Source organism: Zonotrichia leucophrys, chromosome 21 (genome assembly GCF_028769735.1).
Source record: "Zonotrichia leucophrys gambelii isolate GWCS_2022_RI chromosome 21, RI_Zleu_2.0, whole genome shotgun sequence".
Lineage (NCBI taxonomy): Eukaryota > Metazoa > Chordata > Aves > Passeriformes > Passerellidae > Zonotrichia > Zonotrichia leucophrys.
This window is the reverse complement of record NC_088190.1, coordinates 3575301-3594109: the sequence shown is the minus strand read 5'-3', so window position 1 is coordinate 3594109 and position 18809 is coordinate 3575301. Positions and strand designations below refer to the sequence as shown.

The 18809-nt window shown below is 62.0% G+C and overlaps 1 protein-coding gene across 9 annotated transcripts; it reads right to left on the bottom strand.

Moving 5' to 3' along the window:
- Positions 1-464: 464 nt before the first annotated feature.
- Positions 465-18759, bottom strand: KCNAB2 (potassium voltage-gated channel subfamily A regulatory beta subunit 2). Of its 9 annotated transcripts, none has more exons than XM_064730452.1 (17): positions 18736-18759; positions 13306-13427; positions 12899-12940; positions 5042-5085; positions 4640-4677; positions 4385-4464; positions 3919-3963; positions 3716-3760; positions 3589-3632; positions 3379-3465; positions 3056-3100; positions 2170-2255; positions 1834-1954; positions 1619-1713; positions 1315-1435; positions 1146-1234; positions 465-848 (listed from the first exon to the last, which is right to left on the bottom strand). In XM_064730452.1, exons 2-17 carry the CDS (start codon positions 13380-13382, stop codon positions 759-761), a joined length of 1149 nt encoding a protein of 382 aa, XP_064586522.1. In that variant the 5' UTR covers positions 13383-13427; positions 18736-18759; the 3' UTR covers positions 465-758. The 9 variants fall into 9 exon arrangements, with proteins under 9 accessions (XP_064586522.1, XP_064586521.1, XP_064586524.1 ...); XM_064730451.1 differs by lacking the exon at positions 18736-18759 and adding an exon at positions 16502-16964; XM_064730454.1 differs by lacking the exon at positions 12899-12940 and having other exon boundaries at positions 18736-18758.
- Positions 18760-18809: the final 50 nt, after the last annotated feature.

The following is an 18809-nucleotide window of genomic DNA, read 5'->3' as shown; positions in this document are numbered from 1 at the left end:
TTGATTTCTCAGAGACTGATGTCAGGGATGGAGGTGGAGGCAGAGCTACATCTGTCCGTGTGTGACTCTGTGTGTGTGTGTGTGTGTGTGTGTGTGTCTGTAGACACTCCTGTAACTGGCATACGTGGGTGCATGTGTGGAGCCTTTCAGTAGCTTTGTGCAGATACAACTGAAGGTGCTGGTGGGCTGTGTGCACCTCCACAGCTGCTGTCTGCAAATCCACACATCCCCACGTGTCTGTATGTCCCTGCATCTCCGTGTGTGTCCATGCACACTGACACTTGCACGCCTGCCCACACACACTCCCCCCAGCCCTGCCCCGTGCTCAGCCTTAGCACCCCAGCTCTTCCTGCAGCAAACTCCCTCCCATCACCATCCCACCCACGCTTTCCCTGGGAGCTGGGTCTCTCCAGGACCCACAGCCCCTCGGTTCCATGGGAGAGGGCAGAGGCGAGGCCCGGGCGCAGGCTGGGGAACAGCTTCGTGTTGTTGGCCTCGTGGGCGTACAGCACCCGCGTGCACCCCGCGCCCGCCGCCGCCGTGGAGGCAGAGCCACGCATGCAACGGGTCCGGCTGCGGGCAGGGCAGCTCGGGGCTCGCCTCCTGTCCCTGCGCCGCAGAGCCGCGTCCGGGGCAGCGCGGGAGGAGCGCTGGCGCTCGGCGCTCGCGGTGCAAACCACACTCTTCTCCACTTTGCTCCAACAAAGCGTAAAGCAAGCGAACGGGCGGCGAGGGCTGCGCGGCGCGCTCAGGCGCGCTTAGGATCTGTAGTCCTTCTTGCTGTATGGTTTGTTGCCCAGGATGCTATCGATCTCGTGGACGATGGAAGACGACAGCTTTGGAAGGACCTGCGGGGGATGAGGGCGACGCTGGGAGTTGGGATGGTGACCCTGGTGGGTGAGAGGATGCTCACCGCCTCCACCCCGCCACGTTCGCGCCAGCTTGCCGGCAGGGTGACCCAGTTAGGGAGAGCCTGAGTCAGGCCCAACCCTGCCCCCTCAGCCCAGCAAAGCCTCATCTTTGCTTCTCGCCTTCATGACAAGCAAAACCTGTCGTGAAGCCGGGTTTACAACCCCCTTTTCCCGCAGAGTGCAGCACTGCAGTGAGTGCTGTGGGCAAATGTTGCTCCTGCTGGGACCACTGACCTGTATTGCTCCGATATTCTCCATCAGCTGGTCGGCGTTGGAGGCCCCCAGTAAGACAGAGCTGACACCCTCGTTGCGCAGGCACCAGGCTGGGATAGGAGGGAGAGCAGAGCTTGAGCACAGCCCAGATACCCCTGGTGTCACCCCCAGCTGTCCCCCATCCTCTTACCTATGGCAAGCTGGGGCAGGGTGCAGCCCAGGCGCTCAGCAATGGCCTGCAGCTCCTTCAGCTTTGCCTGCTGCCGCCGGCCCTCTTCACTCAGGATCTTATCCTTCAGCCACTGGTATCCCTGGGGAGTGGGAAGGGGTGTTGTGGTGGGATCCGGGTGCACCAGCACCTTGCACAGGCAGGGTATCCCCCAAACTCCCTGGGTTGTGGCTCCTGGAGTTCCTATTGGGACTTTGCAAAACCCCTGGCCCTGCTCCCCATCTCTCCCATCCCCGTGTGCCCTCCCAGCCCTGGTGCAGCTCACCTTCAGTGAGGCACGGGAGTAGGGGGGGATGCCCCCATCATACTTCCCCGAGACGATGCCACAGGCCAGTGGGGACCAGGTCATGGCTCCAACACCTGGGGACAGAGCAGAACAGGGGGATGACACCACTGCTCCCACCTCCCCCAGGGGCTGTGGCACCTGGCCTCAGCAGCACTGTGCTTTGGGGGGCTGGGGAGGAATCCCCACTGTCATACCTATCTTGTGGAAGAGCTCAGGCAGCTGCACCTCCACCTTTTCCCGCTGGAACATGTGGTACTCGGCTTGCTCGCAGATGGGCGGGATCAGGTTGAACTGCCGGGCCACCGAGTACGCCTCCTGCAGAAGATCCAGGACTCTCAGCGCCCTGCCGACCCCCCCGAGCCCCCTGCCCAGCCCCCCAGCCATGTCCTGAGCGGCCACCCCGAAAAATAATTAAGGCTTAAGTGCATCTGCACACGCTTGGCTCCCAACAGCTGCTGTCTAATTGAATCAACGTCAGCAGCATCGCTGGGGCTGCTCCGCTGCGGCCGCCCCGTCCCCTGGGCCCCTACCATGATCTCCATGGAGCTCCAGCGCGAGGTCCCCCAGTACATGGCCATCCCCTGGTTGATGACATGGGTCATGGCTCGCACTGTCTCTGCCGGGAGGGAAGGAGAGAGGGGCAGGTGGGGTTTAGCAGGGGCTGCACTGGCAGAAGGGGCTCGCACGGTGCCGATGGCTGGCGAGCATCCCACTGCCCCGTGCTGCGGTGGGAGCTGCCTGCTGTCCAGGGAATGCTTTCAGAAGAGCAGGATGGGGAGAGAGGGAGCAGCCACTCGGGATGTGCCAGGGACCGCAGCCGACCTGACATGCTCACACGGTGCCAGGCTCTCCCTGCATGGACAGCAGCCTCAGGCTTCTGCCAGTGCCCCCACGCCCTGTGGGGTTACCAGCACTGGCACTGCTGCAGGGGGAGGGACTGATGCATTGCCCACACACAGAGACCCACAGAGGGAAGCCTGAACCCTGTGTGAGCCATTCAGGCGTCTTGGGGGGAGCCAGCCCTGAGCCATGCAGGCTGGGGCCAAGCCAAGGCGTGCTCCTGCAGCCAAAGGCGAGCAGCGGGGAGGGCAAGGCACCAGGGCACACACCCCAGCATGCTCACAACTGCCCCGGTGGGGAGGGACCCTGCTGCAGACCCTGGCATGTGCCAAGGGCACCCCATGGCAGGACCCTGGGGGGTGGGAGCCTCTCTGCTTTTTGTCCTTTAAACTGCAGTACAGTCTGAAGGGCGAGGGGGGTGTCTGTGTTGTGCTGCTGCTGCCTCTGCATCTCATGGCAGGGTTTGCTTGAGAGGGGGGAACAAGGATGGGGGATCACAGAGGAGTGGGGGCTCTGCCCCGGGAAACACCGCTGGGACAGGCAGCGGCTGGCGGGCAGAGTGCGGGCAGGGAGTACCTTCTACGATGAAAGTCCTGGACTTGGAGGAACTAAATGGGTCCCCTGGTGATAAAAGAGAGATTTAGAGAAAGTGGAGTCACCGCTGCTGGGACGGGGGCAGTGACCTGCCACCACACCGCCACCCCGCCCCGCCGCGGCCCGAGAGGGTCCTGGCACCGGGCAGGAGGTGGCAGAAGTGTGACTGTGGGCCAGCCGTGGTGGCAGAGGAGCGGATTCTGCTTGGGAGGGAAAATGCCCTTGAAACACAAGCCTGGCGCAAACCAACCGCGAGGGCGATGAGAGGCAGCGGGGAGGAGCGAGGCACCGCGGCGCGCACCCACCTTCCATTGGCGTGTTGGGGTCGGGCCGGTTGGCAAACACCACGTCCACGTACTCCAGCTGCAGCCGCTCCAGAGATGCCTTCAGACCTGCAGAGGGATGGGCTGTCAGGTGTGCTGAGCCCCATGCTGCCAGCACGGGGGCAGAAGGTGAGGCACAGCCTGGCACCGGGGCCAGCAGCGTCTGGAGAGTGCCCTCACCCCTATCCCTACCTTCTATGATGTGTTTTCGGGACAGGCCCCTCTCTGTCTCGGCCCTGCAAAAGGAAATGTGGGTGAGAGCCTGGGGTGATAGCCTGACCCGTGCCAGCTGCTCTGCTGGAGGATGGATGTTACCTACTTTCCTCCCCAGAAGATTTTGGTGGTGATGACCAGGCTGGACCGTCTGCAGGGAGAAAAAGAGAATCACTGATGGCACCCGCAAGGCCCCATGCTCCCTGCCTTGGATGGCACACTCCTGCCCAAGGCTCTACCAGCTTTCCCCTCCCAGCTCATTGGGACTACAGTGATGTTTTTGCCAAATAGGGATGGTGTCTGGCTTACCTCCACCCTTTCTTCTTGATGATATTTCCCAGCACCACCTCAGCCCTGCAAGGGAAGGGGACATCAACCATTAGCACCTGGTAGGTGCAGCCATGGGGAGTGGTGAAGCCAGCAGAGATGGCCCCAGACCTCAGGAGAATAAGAGGCAAATGCAGTGGCTGTGGGGACACACTCTGCCCCAGAGCTGAGCTGCCCCCAGTGCATGAGCTTGCTAATTTTAAGGGAATGCATGGACATATGCCAAAGCCCTGGGTACAGCTGTGCTCAGAGGGTGCACAGCTGGACCTGCATGATAGAGGCCACCATGGGAAGCATGGGACTGCCAGAACCATGACTCCCCCTGTGAGCAAGCACTCAGAGCCCCATCCTGGAAGTTGCTTTGCAGCTGGCAAATCTGGGATATTGCCATTGCCACTGTGATTTGGTGAGAGTCGGGGTGTAGGGTGAGACAAAGCAGGGTACCTACTTGCCAGCAGCGTAGACTTCTGCCGTGTCGAAGAGATTAATGCCGTTGTCATAAGCTAAAGTCATCAGCTGCTCTGCCATCTGCGAGGAGAGAGCAGGGTCGGTGAAGGGGGTGGCCGAGAGCCGGCACACACGCGTGCGCACAGCGCTGGTGAGCTCCGGCGGGCCGCATGCACCCAGGCCACAGCCATCCCCATTGCCCCCATCCCCTCCCCACTCACCAGGGGAGAGACAGGGTGAAGGGGTGCAGCCTTACCTCATCTGTGATCTGCCCTCCGAAAGTCACCCATGTTCCTGCAGGGGAGAGAGAGAGGGGTGTGCATGGTGAGTGTGGTGAGCAACGAGCGCGGCCACATCAAGGCCACCCACCCTGGATCCCCCAGCACAGCCCTGGCACGTGGTGGCCACAGCTGGCCCTGCCGCGTGCACTGTGGTGCTCCCAGCACGGCCCAGTCGCTTCCTATCGCGTCAGGAAAAGAGAAAATAATTTGACAATTTCTGGGCCGTGACTCAAAACAGCCGCAGGGCTGAGGAAAACCCTTTCCTTCCCTTTGCAAACATCACCGGGGCGAGCGGGCGCTGCCCTGGCCGGGGAGTGCCGGCAGCTGCTGCTGAACTGAGGGGATGCCGAGGGGCTGTGGCAAACCCTGGCACTTACCCAGACCCAGGCAGGACACACGCAGCCCAGACTTCCCGAGGTTCCTGGAAGACAAAGACCATTAGGAAAGGTGCCAGAAACCCCAAAATGCTGTCTCATACATCCTGCATGCTACCAAACAGACCGGGAGCGAGGACTGGGAGGTGTGGTGGTGTCCCCTGGATCCCATCCCCACCTGGGATGGTTCCACAATGAGAGTCCCATCTCAACTGATTAACGAGCCATCCCAGGCTGGGCATCCTGCAGCTCAGTAGTGGCACTGCCTGAACCTGCGCAGTGATGCTGTGCCTGGCAGGGCTATTGGGAGAGCAGTGACCTCGTTAAAGCAGCTCCCCATAATGAGGCTGGGGTATCCAACTGCCCTGAGAGTGCCGCTGGCACTGGGGAATGAGAGTGGAGAAAGAGAAGCCAGCATGCTACTGGTCAGGACTGAAGCATCCCAAACATGGCACGAATTGTGCCTGTTCTCTGCATCTCACAGGGAAGCACAGGGCTTGCACCAGGCGAGGGTGCTCGGGAGTGGAGCGACATCCTGGAGAAATGGAGCACCCCAGAAAATCTGACCGGCACAAGGAACTGGAGAACAGCTTTCAGGAAGGGGGCCAGGCTGGCAGACGCCTTCGCTGTGGTGATGGAGAGCCAGTTACTTGTTAAAAATGACAAAGGCTCAAGAAATGAGCGTTAAAATAAATAAAGTGTAGGTGAGCCGCGGCAGCTCGCCCGCGCGGGTGTCGCATAGCAACCGGAGGCACCGCCACCGCCGGCACCGCCGACACGGGCACCGGCAGCCGGGCAGGGAGTGGCTGCGGCCCAGCCACGGGCAGCCGTGGGCTGCACTGAGTCAGGGCAGCAGCCCTTGTGCTGCCATGCTATTGCCCAGCAGCTGGAGGCACCGGCTGTCCCCTGTCCTGTGGTGTTTTTAGAGCAGTTTGTGGTGGGGAGAGGTCGTGGGCCAGCGGTGGCTCAAGTCCTCATGATCGGGGTTGCCATGTGGAGAGGAGAGCACCTGCCTCATCCTGGGCATTCCAAGAACATTGCTAAGGTTCCCCTGGGCAGGTGGCCATTGCTGCTCTTGGCTGCCCAGCCCAAAAGTGTGGTTGACAGGCTGGGCAATAGAGATACTGGCAGACCTTGGGAAGGCCAAGCATTCCCCTACACTGCTATGGCCTTCCTATCCCATCCACTTCCTTGGAGCATCCCCCTGTGCCACTGTCCCTCCAGCAGCCGCGAGTGAGGACTCCTGAGCTGATCACCCATTGCCTGGGAGAGGGTATTGCCAATATGCTCCTCCTCTGGATGAGGACATGACTGAGGGCAGGAGCACTGAGCCCTGAGGATGCCACCGTGCACTGTCCCAGTATTGCTGTTACCACAACAAGGGTTTGGTGCTGGAGAGCTGGGCAGAACTGGACCAGCCCCCTCTCCAGTACCCAGGTAAGGGGACTCAGCCGATTTGGACGGCACTGGTGGGTGCCAGCCAGGCTCACCCCAGCGCTCTGCTGACCTTACACACTTTGTTGCCTAATGCTGGCACATCTGGGCTTCAGCGGAGGCAGCAGCCGCTGGCAGCTGGACCATGGCGTGCAGGCTTATATGGGGGGTGCCCTACCCTGTCCTGGGGTCCATGCTCATCTGGGGAGAGCCCCAGCCCCATGCCCAGGAGCACACTCAGCCTCAATGGGAGAAGCCCTCAGTGCTCTGCCCCAGAGCCAGGACATGGGGTGTGTGAGCTCTGTGGGTGCTGGCTGGGGGCCCCCACATGCACACACCACCCCGTTTCCAGAACCACCATGGGCAGCCAGAGCTGCTTGTGGCTCTGCACTCACTTCGCCGGGCACCGAGTCCCCGGCAGCACGGAAAGGATGCCATGGCAGCCCGGATTAACGCTACCGTGAATCCCAGACCCCCCCGGCTCGGCAGCCAGCCCGGCTTGGCAGACACTGAGGATGCTACTAATCCCACTCTGAATTTTAGGGTCCCTTCTCTCCCCCATCCTGAAGATTTTACGCGCGGCTGGATCAAAGCTGCCCTGAGGGGACAGGAGCAAACAGCGAGGAAGCGCACGGAGGCGCACGGTCAGCACTTTTAGCGACGAGAAACCGACAGAGCCGGACGCGAACCGGAGATAAGCGGAGCGCCCCTGACCCCCAGCCCCCCTCGCCGCCCCGATCGCAATGAGGAACACAGGGAAAACCCCAGGAGCGCCCTTTTCCTACCGGTATTTCATCCCCGGCTGCTTGACGCTGGAGTCGCTGGAGGAAGGCGCGTTCTGCACCGAGAGCTGCCCCAGGCTGCGGGCCACCATGGCCACGGCGCGGAACTTGCCGCGGGTGCCGAGGCTGGGGCTGCCGGCATTCTGTCGGTTCAGCCGGTCCTCGGCGCTCCGGCTCTTGATGCTGTGCTCGGAGCACACAAAGGAGACCTGCATGCTGCTCCGGCGGGCAGCAGCAGCAGCGCCAGCTGCCTAAATTTAGCCGGCGCCCCGGGCGAGGCGGGGAGCTCCTCCCGCGCGCCGCCAACGTGACGGCGGGGGGCTGCGGGGCGGCGGGCGAGGAGCGCTCCCGTCAGCCCTCCTGCCCTCAATATTTGATGAGCTCAGGAAACGAGCGAGCGGCACGCTCGGGCAGGTGGGGGCAGGAGAGGCAGAGATGCTGCCGGTACCCTCCGGAGTGCGGCCATGGCGGGGCAGGATTCCCCTGCGCCCCGCTGGGCATCATCCCCCCGCGGGTACGGCTGATGGCACGGCTCCGCTTTGGGGCACAGATTCCCCTGCACGGGTCCGAAACTAAATCCTCTGGCAGCAAGGCGTGCGCATCGCCAAACCCCCGGTGCTAACGATGCTGATGGCTCTCCCGCGGCAGAGCAGGATTCCCCTGCGCCCCGCTGGGCATCCCCCCGCTGGCACAGCTCCGCTTTGGAGCACAGATTCCCCTGCACGGGTCCGAAATTAAACCCTCTGGCAGCAAGGCGTGCTCATCGCCATCCCCGCGGTGGCGACGATGCTGATGGCTCTCCCGCCGCAGAGCCAAGCTGCTTGCCCAAGTTGTCCCCCAGCAGTACATTCCCCCTGTTTTTCCCAGTGCAAGCGAAGTCGAAGTGAGGCGAATTCCAGCCTAGCACCTCCTGCCGAAGCAAGGACACAAGTCAGCCCACTACAGCATCAGCCACGTGCTGGCTGCCAGCACCTGCCGTGCCCTTCAGGATGGAGCAAAATGCAGCCACGAGGCTTGCAGGAAATTATGCACATTTGCCCCAAACCTAATGAAAAATCTTGTAATCTCCTCCGCTTCCCTCTCTCACAAAGCTCCTTAGCTGGTAATCCTGCCGGCACCAGTGCCAGCGCCGGCTCCAGCGCGGGGGGGACCTGGCAGCATGTGTCAGCCCCCAGAGGAGGAGAAACCCCACAAATTTTGGTGGCAGCAGGGACATGCCCAAAGAAGGAGCACCTTTGGGGTGCCTGTGCCAGCTGCTCCCATCAATAAATAATGTCCCCATGAATATTAGATGGGCTCTTGCCACTGTGTAAATGTTACCGCGGTCATTGCGAGCAGAGGGGAACCTGACCCGCGGTGCAGCACGGCACAGTGAGGAGCCAGCAGAGCTGCCAGCTCCTGGGGCTTCACTGCAGTGGGGGCCAAGAGACACCCCTGTATTGTCACTGGAGAACAGCCACTGTCCTCAGCCCTGGTGTCCCCCAAAGCCTGACCTGGCAGTGCTGGGCCCTGCACCCCATTGCCCCACCTGCAATGCAAGGGGAGAGGTGCGCTGGGCAGGGCTGTCCCATCCTTCTCAGGGGCTGTGGCCAACTCTCCAGCTGCCTGGAGTGTCCTCCTGACAAGGACATTGGCTGAAATCCTGATACACCTTTCACCAGGACCCACATGCAAAATTAATGATACACCCGCTGTGTGATGCACACCCATCAGTGAGGAGATGCAAACCCATCAGGCAGAGATGTATGCCCGTCTGATGGAGATTTACACCCCTCAGGTGGAGAACCCCTGTCAGGTGAAGATGTACCCCTCCATTCAGGCAGAGGTGCACCTGCATCAGATGGAGATTTACACCTCTGAGGCAGAAACAGCTCTTCGGAGGCTGTTTGCTCTAGTGCCTAAAGTTTAAAGCTCAGAGGGTGTTTGCGTCTGCAAATGCCCAAACAGCAAACAGGAATGTCAAGCGAGAAGCTCAAAGATCACCAAGCAGGAAAGTGCTAACGGCGCTGATCGGCTGCCGCCTCTCCAAGGGCAGCGGCTCCTCCCAGCCTCGGCGCGGCACAGGGGAGCCGAGGTGAGCTCAGGTGAGAGCCGTTCTCCTGCCGAGGTGTCAAACAGCACCGAGCAGCGTCCCCTGTGTCATCATCCCCTCGCCTCGGGCCTGGCCGCCCTCGCGGCGCTGCCTTACCTGTACTTCATGCCGGTGGCGCGGGCGGTGGTGTCGGCCAGGGAGAGCCCGTGCATCCGCAGGAACTCCTCCAGAGTCTTCGCCCGCGCCGCCGCCCGCACATCCCGCAGCCGCCGCAGCTCCAGCCCGTCGGCCGCCCGGGGGGCTGGGGGCAGCCCCCACTCGGGGCTGGGCCGGCTGGCCACGCTGCGCAGGCTCTCACTGTAGGTCATGGAGAGCATCCTGCCACCCGAGCGGCGGCTCTGCCGGCCAGCCACGCCGCCAAACACTCTGTGCTGCTACGGAGAGAGCTGGGAAAGCACAACATGGGCTCCCTCGCCGCTCAGCGCACGGCCCTGCCCGCATTGCCATGGCACAGTGCTGGCACCCACATGTGGGGACCCTAGCAAAGCCAGTCTTCAGCGGAGCAAAGCCTTGGCGTGAGAGCTGAAGCACAACACGAGAAGCAGCAGGACAGGGATGTGGCACAGTCCATGTCTGAGGCTGCAGTGGTGCCCGCCACAGCTGCCCCAAGCCACAATGCAGCAGCGTGGCCTGTGCCCAGCTGTGCTGGCTCCCAGCTTGTGCTGGGCTGCACTGGTTTGCATCCCTGTGTGTCCCAGGAGCTGGCCAAGACACGGCGAGCAGCAGCACAAGTACTGCTGGTGAGAATCTGGCACTGTGTGCCATTGGGCAAAGAAATTGGGATGGGAATGGGGTCCTCATGGGGCTCCCTGAAAGGGTGGACATGGCAGAGGGTCTGTGGGCACCGGGTGCTCGCTGTGCCTGCGTCACGCTGCCGCAATGTGCGCCACCACCAGCCAACACCTTTCCCACCGCCGCGGCAGCGACCTCCCAGCCGGTGCGGCTGCTGAAAATAGCCTGCTGCAGGGTGGGCTCTCACACACCCCAGCCCTGGCTGTCTCTGTGCCTGGGACCTCACTGGTGGCAGCACCCGCTCGATTTCTGTGCCGCTCTCCGCAACTTCTCTCGTTTGCAGTGTCTGCAGGGAGCAGAGACTGGGGCCAAAATTGTGGTGTTGGTGCCAGAGTGGCCGCTGGGGATGCACTGTGACACATCTACACCGGCATCAGGCTCCAGCCAGGCTCCCACTGGTGGTTTTTTCTTTCCCTGTGAAGCTCAAATTGACAGCTGCAGGAGCCAGAAGTGAAGGGCTCACTGCCATTGAGGTGTGACCTCCAGAGGAAAGGAGAAGGAAGCCCAGAGGATATGGAGTAGCAGCTGGCCAGGTATGACCAAAACCCTGAGGGTCCTCCAGTGCTGCCAGAGACCACTCTGTGCTCCTCGTGCTCCACAGCAAGACTTTGGGAAAACCAGGAGACACGGAAAGGAAACCTTTCCCTTTGTTGTGGCAAAGCCAAACCGAATCCTGGTCATCAGCCTCTTCCTGCCACACCTCAAAGCTGGAGACAGCACCCAGTACCTCCAGCACCAGCCCTTCTCTGTGGCTGGTAGCTTTAATCAGGGCAATGCCAGTGGCCCCTGCTGGGTATGGGCACCTGGTGGAATCTCCTTGCTCCCAGTGGGATCTCCTTGCCCTGGTAGGATCCCCGCACCTGAGAGCAGCAAGGAGAAACCTGAGCTGGCTGCACCGCTGCTCTACAGCAGCCAAATGGCTGCAGCAAGCAGAGCTGGGGGTTTGATCTGGGCTGCTCTGAGGAATGGGGTGGGAATCCACCGGCTGCCGTATCTCGATACTTCCCTGATTTTCAGCAGAACAGAACCAGAGTGAGCATGGAGGTGATGGGTGCATTCATGGCCATTTGATAGCAGAAATCCCAGTGCTCCTGGGATGAGTAGGAGTAAGATAAGCTGTGCCATGCCCAAGCAGGAGAGGCTGCTTTGCGAGGAAGGAGCAGGGATGGGGAACAGAGAACAGGCTCTGCGGGATAACAGCACCATTAGCAGCACCAGGGGCACAACAAGTGGGCGACAGGCAGGGCGGCTGCCTGGAGAGATATCTGCCCAGCCTAGCTTGCCAAGCTGGGAAACTGGCCCCCACCAGCCTGCCTAAAGCCAGGAAGACCCCAAACTCCAATAGAAAACCACCTTAAGCCATCAAATCCCGCATGGAAAATCTCCCTTGCTGCCCGCAGCGGCTGCCCCGGGGCGATGCCCATCCCTGCCCATCGCCCACCGTCCCCAGCCCCGACTCACCGCGCCGGGGAAGCTGCTCAGCAGCAGCAGCAGCAGCAGCGCAGCTCTGGGCAGCCGGGCAGCCCCAGGGCAGATATAAGAGCGGCGGTGGCCGCGTTGTTTTGCATTAGGGGAGTGTCGGAGCTTGGCGTCCAAAGCACTTGGCGGCTGCGCCGGGCCCCCAGCGTCCGGCTTCTCGCCGCGCTCCATTAGCCCTATTAGGGGATTTTCTTCCTTGCGAAGGGGAGTTAAATTATTCATGGCGCTTCACTAAAAGCCCGGGGATGTGCCGCTGCTTTATCAACGCTGGCACCGCCTGCCCCTCGCCCTGCAGTGACAGGTCCCCTGTCACCAGCACACAGGGCGGTGGGGACGGCTGGACACTGGGGACATCAGGGAGTGGAGACGGTGCCCTGAGGCAGGCACAGCCCTCCTGTGGTCCCCGTGGCGGTGGAGACAGAGCTGGGCTGTGGTAGGACTGAAAGCAGGCTCCAGCAGGAGGGAGCCCTGAAATGGAACCGGGTGACCAACACAGGTGGCTCCTGCCTGTTGGCCTTGGGAGCCTTTTGCACCAGATGTGTCCAGAGGTTCAGACCAGTTTGGCAGCCAAAACTTGCCCATTGCTGGGGCTCAGCAGTGCTGGTGGCAGCACTGGGACAGACACTGTCAGTGCCACTGAGCCATACCTCTGCCAGCCCGTCTCACCTACTCCCATCATGTGTGAGATGGAGTAGGGGGCTACAGTTTTGTCAAGGGGAAGCCCCAGTCCCCCACCCCACGGCAGCCAGGCCAGACCCAGTCCCACACCACTGGGCTGCTGTGGCCCTGGGAGAGCTGGAGCAGCAGCTGGCAGAGCGTGTGGGGAAGTGCCGCCCTCACTTCAGACAGTAAAAGGGTGATGGGGGCGAATGTTGCCTCCCGAACCACTTAATGAGACTGCTCCTAATAGCAGGAGCCACGGACCAGCTGGCTGCTTTCCCAGAGCTGCTCCTGGGAAAAGCTGAGGGCTTCTCCAGGCACAGCACTGGCATGGGACGCTCCCCCCAAGCTGAGCTGAGCCCCACACCCCACAGTGGCTGTCCCCCACAGCCATGTGGCCACACTCTGCCTGTGAGAACAGTCCCCCCACCCAGCCACACTCCAGGGTCCCAACACTGCACTCCTGAACCCACAAGCGATGCCACTCATGTGATGCCCATCCCACACACAGGGACCCTGGCACACTGGGCAGGGCAGTGCTGTGCCAGCATTATCTGGGCATGGGCAGGAGCCACAGCCACTTGCTGGGGGGATTTTGGGGAGGGGGAAGGGCCTGGTTACCTGTAGAACTGGAGCTGGCGCTTGGGGCTCCCGTATCTCGCGCTTCCGACAGCAAAGGGGAGAGAGAAGAAAGATGCCACAAACCCCGTTAGAAAGGAGCAGCAGGAGTGAGCGGCAGAGTTAGTGACTGTGGGAAGGGCCAGCAGCACCCACCCATGTCACAGCACAGTGGACAATGCAGCAGGCACTGGCACGACCCTGAAAGTGCCCTCTATGCCCATAACAGGCACCAGCACCCCAAAATGCTGCTGCTGTGTGAGGATTTTGTGCTGGAAGCTTTTGCATAAAGCATGCCAGGACAGTTTAGGAGTATCAGAGCAGTTTCAGGGAGTGTGGTGGTTCTGGGTTGCCCCAGGCTTGTGTTTGAAGCCCTACAGAGTCCCACCAGCAGTGCCCTGCAGCCTTACCTGTAAATCATGCCTGGGGAGCCCGTCTGCCGCAGCGAGAGTCGCGCTGGGGAGTCAGTGGTGGATTCGGGATACATGGAGCCAGCCTGGGCTCCCCGGAGCCACTCGCCGCCGCCTCACCCCTGCCACAGGGGAAGAGGAAAAGAGGAAGAAATGAGTTTTTTGGGGCACGCGCACCACGGCACTTCCTGTTGCAGATCTGAGCCAAATGTGGCACTGGCAGTGGTGTGGGCACAGCAGCTCTGCCAGCCTCGGACGCTGGGGCTCACACCCTGACCCACTGATCCCAAAACCATCTCGCCCCAGCCCTGTTCCTCTGCCTTCCCAGCTTGGCTGCTCTCTCCAACTTCTGGGGGTCCTGAGATCTCTGGAAATGGTGAAGAAACATGGGCCTGAAAAATGAAACATTGTGAAAACCCTGAAGCTGTCCCTGAGGGTCCCTCTCAAAGGGACAAGCTAAGGGGAGGAAAACACTCTGGCTTTTCCTGCAGCCTGCACATGACTGACTGTGTGCACAGGCATGAGGGAGCTCCAAGGGAAAGGAGGGCTCACCCCCAGGCACCCCTGACCCTCCTTGTCCCTGTTCCCATGGCAGGGGCACCCAGCATGACTCCCTGGGAGCAGTGCTCCTGCTCCTGCAACACTGTCAGCAGTTCCAAGTATCACAGACAACAATGACACTTCCCTACAGAACTGGGGCTGGGATTTAAATTTATCCCTTCTTTCTTTAGGCCGGTGAGATGCCATCTTTACACTGCAGATCACAAGCTGCTCTGATTCCCAGATGGGCACTGAGAGCTCTCTGGGCTCTCTCCTGGCTGCCCTGGGCTCAGCAGGAGCATGGCCTTACACAGTGTGCTCATGACCTGGCACGCATCCCACCTGCATCTTGGCACAGCACGCCTGCATCCTGCATCCCTCCCGCATTCTGGCACAGCATGCCTGCATCCTGGCACTGTGTGCCTGCATATTGCATCCTGCCCGCATCCCAGCAGGGCATGCTCGCATCCTGCATCCACATCCTGCATCCCAGCACAGTGTGCCAGCATCCCGCATCCCTCCCGCATCCTGCATCCCTCCGGCATCCCGGCCGGCGTGCCTGCATCCCGGCGCAGCCCCTGCAGCCCACGCAGCCCAATGGCAGCAGCTGCGGCAGCCGAGCCCATCCCCGCGGAGCCGCCCACCCGCCCAGCGCAGCTCCCGGCCGGGCTGCAGCCCCCGGCACGGATCCCCATCGCCCTCCTCCCGAGCGCTGCAGGAGCGCAGCGTCTCCTCCTGTCTCCTCTGGCCACAGCCGCGCTGGAGCCCAGGGAGCCTCAGTAAAGCCGGGTTTATTTTCCAGAAGTCAGGAGGGAGCTGCTCTCTCCCGAACCCGCTGCACTGACCTGAGCCCGGAGCAGGACCCTGCCGAGCCCTATAACCAGGTCCTGGCTGAGCCTCCCCAGCCTTTGTGACCCCCCCAGCTTCTCAGGGTGCTGTGAGTGTTGGTCCCACAGCTCCCACAGCCTCTCCTGGTGCCTGCAGCACCACCAGCTCAGCAGCAGCCACTGGCCAGGCACTGTCCTGCCCGCTCATGCCAGCTCAACATCACTTTGTTAGGGTGGCAAAACAAAGCTGAGGGAAGCTGTCCTGCAGCAGGGACAGCTGGACCCCCTGTCCCAGCACAGCCAGGCAGCTCCTTGCTTGCACTGCCACAATCTTGGACTCTTGCATGGCTCAGGACTGGCTGATCCTGTATCCCAAGGGGCTCTGGTTCCCCCAGGAGTGCAAATCTCTGCAATTTTCAGCAGAATCTGGTAGCCCTTCCCTGCTGCCTCTCAGCAATGCTGTGGGGACCAAGTGCAGTCTCTGGCAGTGCTAGAAGGACTTTTCTGGCAAGCACAGCTGGACCACAGGCACACGGGTCAGGGCTCTGCACTTTGAGGAGCCAAAGTATCCCAGCCTTTGGGGCCACTTCATCCCTCTGAGCTCTCTGAGCCAAAGGCACCACCAAAAGTCCAATCCCCTCTGTGTCAGCAGCTCGGTGCTTCCCTGAGACTGCTCCTGCACCTCCAGCTTCCTCATGGCACAACTCAGCTGTCAGTCTGCAACTGCGGGAGTTTCAGCAGTGGCCCAAGAGGGAAGAAAAGTGTTTTCTTCTGCAGGATGCACCCAGGAGTCAGGTGAAGGACACCCTCATGATTTGTGCTCCCACCAAGGTCCATTCCCATCCCTGGCAGCACAAAGGGGTACAGGAGCGTGGATGCTGTGACATGGATGGTTTATGGCTGGGAAGCCCCCGGGAGCAGGGCCAGCATGGGGGGGACCACACACTGCAGCCTGCCAGACATGCTGCCATCAGAGTAGGAGCGGGTGAAACTGGACATGGAATTAATGCAAATGTAGGGACGAAACTGCTGCTTCTGGTGAGCTCTGTCCTCCAAGAGTGAGGCCCTGGGGCAGGGAGAGCTGGGGGACCCTTGCCATGGGCACCCCAGCATCCTGCCCAAGTCAGGTGAGGGATGCAGGTAATGTCGCATCTCCCCACGCCAGGTGCTGTCCCCATATTTCTCTGTGTTTGCAGCACAGTGAAATGCCCCCTCCACGCCAGGGGGAAGGTGACTTTAGCTCAATGACTCACGCTGCCCTGCCCTGTCGCCTGGGCGCCTCCTGCCACCTCCTGCCGTCACCTCCGTGCTCATGCCCCGTGCTGGTCCCGTGCCCCCCCTCCCGCGGCTGCACCGGCGCCGCAGGGATCCGCAGAGCAGCAGCCCTGCCCCTTCCTTTGGCCCGGGAGCCTCTTTTGCGGCGCAGCATCTCCCAGCCCACCAGGGCCCTCCGACCGCCCGGGTGGGCTCCCGCGCCTTCCCCAGCCCATCACCATCATCATCATCGCGACAACGCGGCAGGCGGGCGCTGGGGACTCAGCCGCGACACGTGAGGTCGCCCGTGACCGCCGAAGCTCCGGCACCGGCGCTGCTCAAGCATTGCCCGAGTCAATGACACAGCCCAAAAGCACCGGGGTTATTCCGGTTTTACCGTCACGTACACCCAAAGTAACGGGGTCCACGCGGGTCCCTGGTGTGTGACACTGCCGGCTCCCCGGTTTGTGACACCGCCAGATCCCTGGTGTGTGACACTACCGGCTCCCCGGTGTGCCGTGGCTGCCGGCCAGGCACGGCTGAGCCACGGCCCCGGTACTCAGCACCGCTCCTACCTGTCTCCGGTGCTCGGACGGAGGGCGATGCGCGGTCGGGAGGCACAAGTCACCGAGACAAACCCGGCTGCGGGCTCCGCGGCTCTCGGGAAGCGGCGCCGGTGCCGAGCAGCTGCTAGAGCCGGCGGCAAACGCAGCGGATGGCGGTTCCTACCCCATTCCCGCTCCGTCCCCGGGAAAAGGCGTCTGGCGGAGGGGGGGAAGCCGAGCCCAGCGCGCCCCGGGATGCGGCAGCACCCAAGGATGCTGCAGAGCCGCTCTCACATCCTGACTCGGCAAGTTTGGCTCCGCCGGTGGCGGCAGCCGGCTCCCGATCCCGCCGGTGCCTTTAACCGTGTCGGCGCCGCAGCCCGGCACCGGCAGCGCGTGGGCGAGCGAGCGGCTGCCACCAGCCGCCCCTGCGCAGCTCAGGCGGGGGAAGGCTCGTCCGGGGCCACGGGGAGCCTGGGCAGGAGCTGCATCATCACTGCCTCACATCGCGCCGCGTGTGTTTCTCTTAAAATAATCAAATACAGCGGCGGCAGTGATGCTGCAGGGTTGCCTCCAGCGCCAGGGTCACCCGGCTGCCGCGTTCTGCCACTGGACACTCATCCCCCTTGTGCTCATCACGCCTTCTCAGTGCCTTTGGCTTTTTTGGCTATCTTGGGTAAAAAAAACCAGCCCGGAGCGTGCCACCTCAGTAAGTGGAGCAGGCTGGTCCCTGTGGCAGTGCGACTCAGTGATCCCGCAATGATAACAACACCAGTGCAGCTGGATCTCACAGGAAAACTAGAGGCCAAGCCAGCAAAAAGAGGCCAGGGTTTGGGGCAGGCTGCTCACGCAGTGGCGCTCTGGCAGCTATAAATTAGGAAAACCTGGTTCCTCTCCCTCAGCTGAGTCCTGTTCAGCTTCGTGGCAGCATCTTGGCACTTCCTCTGCCATTTCAGCACGGTCCTGGCAGCGACGGGGCCAACAAGCACAGTGCCTGCTCCAAACCATGCTGACACTGACAGCACCACTCAGCACTGCCAGGGTGCCCACTTTCCATGCCACAAGCACTTCCAGGAACAGGCAGGGAAGGTCATAAACCCCATCCCATTTGGGGATGCTCCCAGCACCAGCCCGTCAGTGGCTTTGCTACCCCCACAGATGGTGGGAGCCATGTGCCAAGCTGATCAGCTCCTGCTCCGTGATGCATCTGACCCACAGACCCGCAGGCCACGAGCAGGAGGTGACAGCTGGCCCTGCCACCCTCCACATCAAAACAATAATAGTAATAATGAATAAAACCAGCAGCTCGCTTGAATCTGCCGTTGGCAGCTCCATGTAGAGGAATTTTCTGCTCACCAGCTGGAAAATCACTGCATATATGCAACAGGCCTGGATAGGGGATGTGACAGAAACTGGGTACATCTCGCCCAGCCTGCTCTGGCACTCACCCACTGCTGCGCTGTGGCTCCCAGCAATGCTTGGGGAAGAAATTTGTGGTTTTGGGAAGCAGGCTGGGTGCTCTGCCCATACCTGCCAGCACCATAGACCATGTCTCACCTGGATGAGAGCCTGTGGTGCCTGCATGAGCAGTCCCGTGCTGGCTGCAGACTGAACAGGCACGGGCCCATGGGGATCCCATCACGAGGAAAGCAGCGCCAAAAAATACAGGATGGAGAGACAGAAGCTCAGGAGCTTCAGGCCTGGCAGAAGAAATGGTGAGGCAGCAGCACCTGGGCTGCGAGGGGACCAGGGACCCGCCACAGGGCTCGGGGCTCCTTCCATCCGCACCCCGCCGGTCACAGAGACAAGGAACGGACTAGAGACGGCAGCAAACTGGAGGGAGCTGCAGGAACCGCGGCGTTTGACTCACTGGGCGCAAATCGGCTCGGGGGAAATCTAATGTTCCCACCCCCGTGTCACCGGGGCTTGCCGGCGGCTCACACCGTGTCACCGGGGCTCCTGCCCTGCCGCTGCACGGTGACAGGCCGCAGGTTACCGGAGCATCACGAACAGCGTTCGCCTCGCCTCGCTGCGGGAAGGAAGGGATAGCCAAGCCCTCCGCATCCCCGCACAGCCCGGGGTCCCGCCGGGCCGAGAGCAGGCGGCGGGGCGAGGGCCCCTCTCTCCGCACCAGTCGGGAGGGGCATGCGGCGGGGTGGCCTCGCCCGTAGCGCTGCCCGCGGCCCTGCCCGCTCCCACCGCCCCCGCCATCGCCCGGTGGTCGCGGTGTTCCCGCCGGCCCCGCTCCCCCCGCGCCCCCGCACCTGCCCCGCGTCCGCCGCTCCCGCCGCTCCGCCGCCCGCCCTCGTGGGGGGCGGCCCCGCCCCGCCGCGCCTGG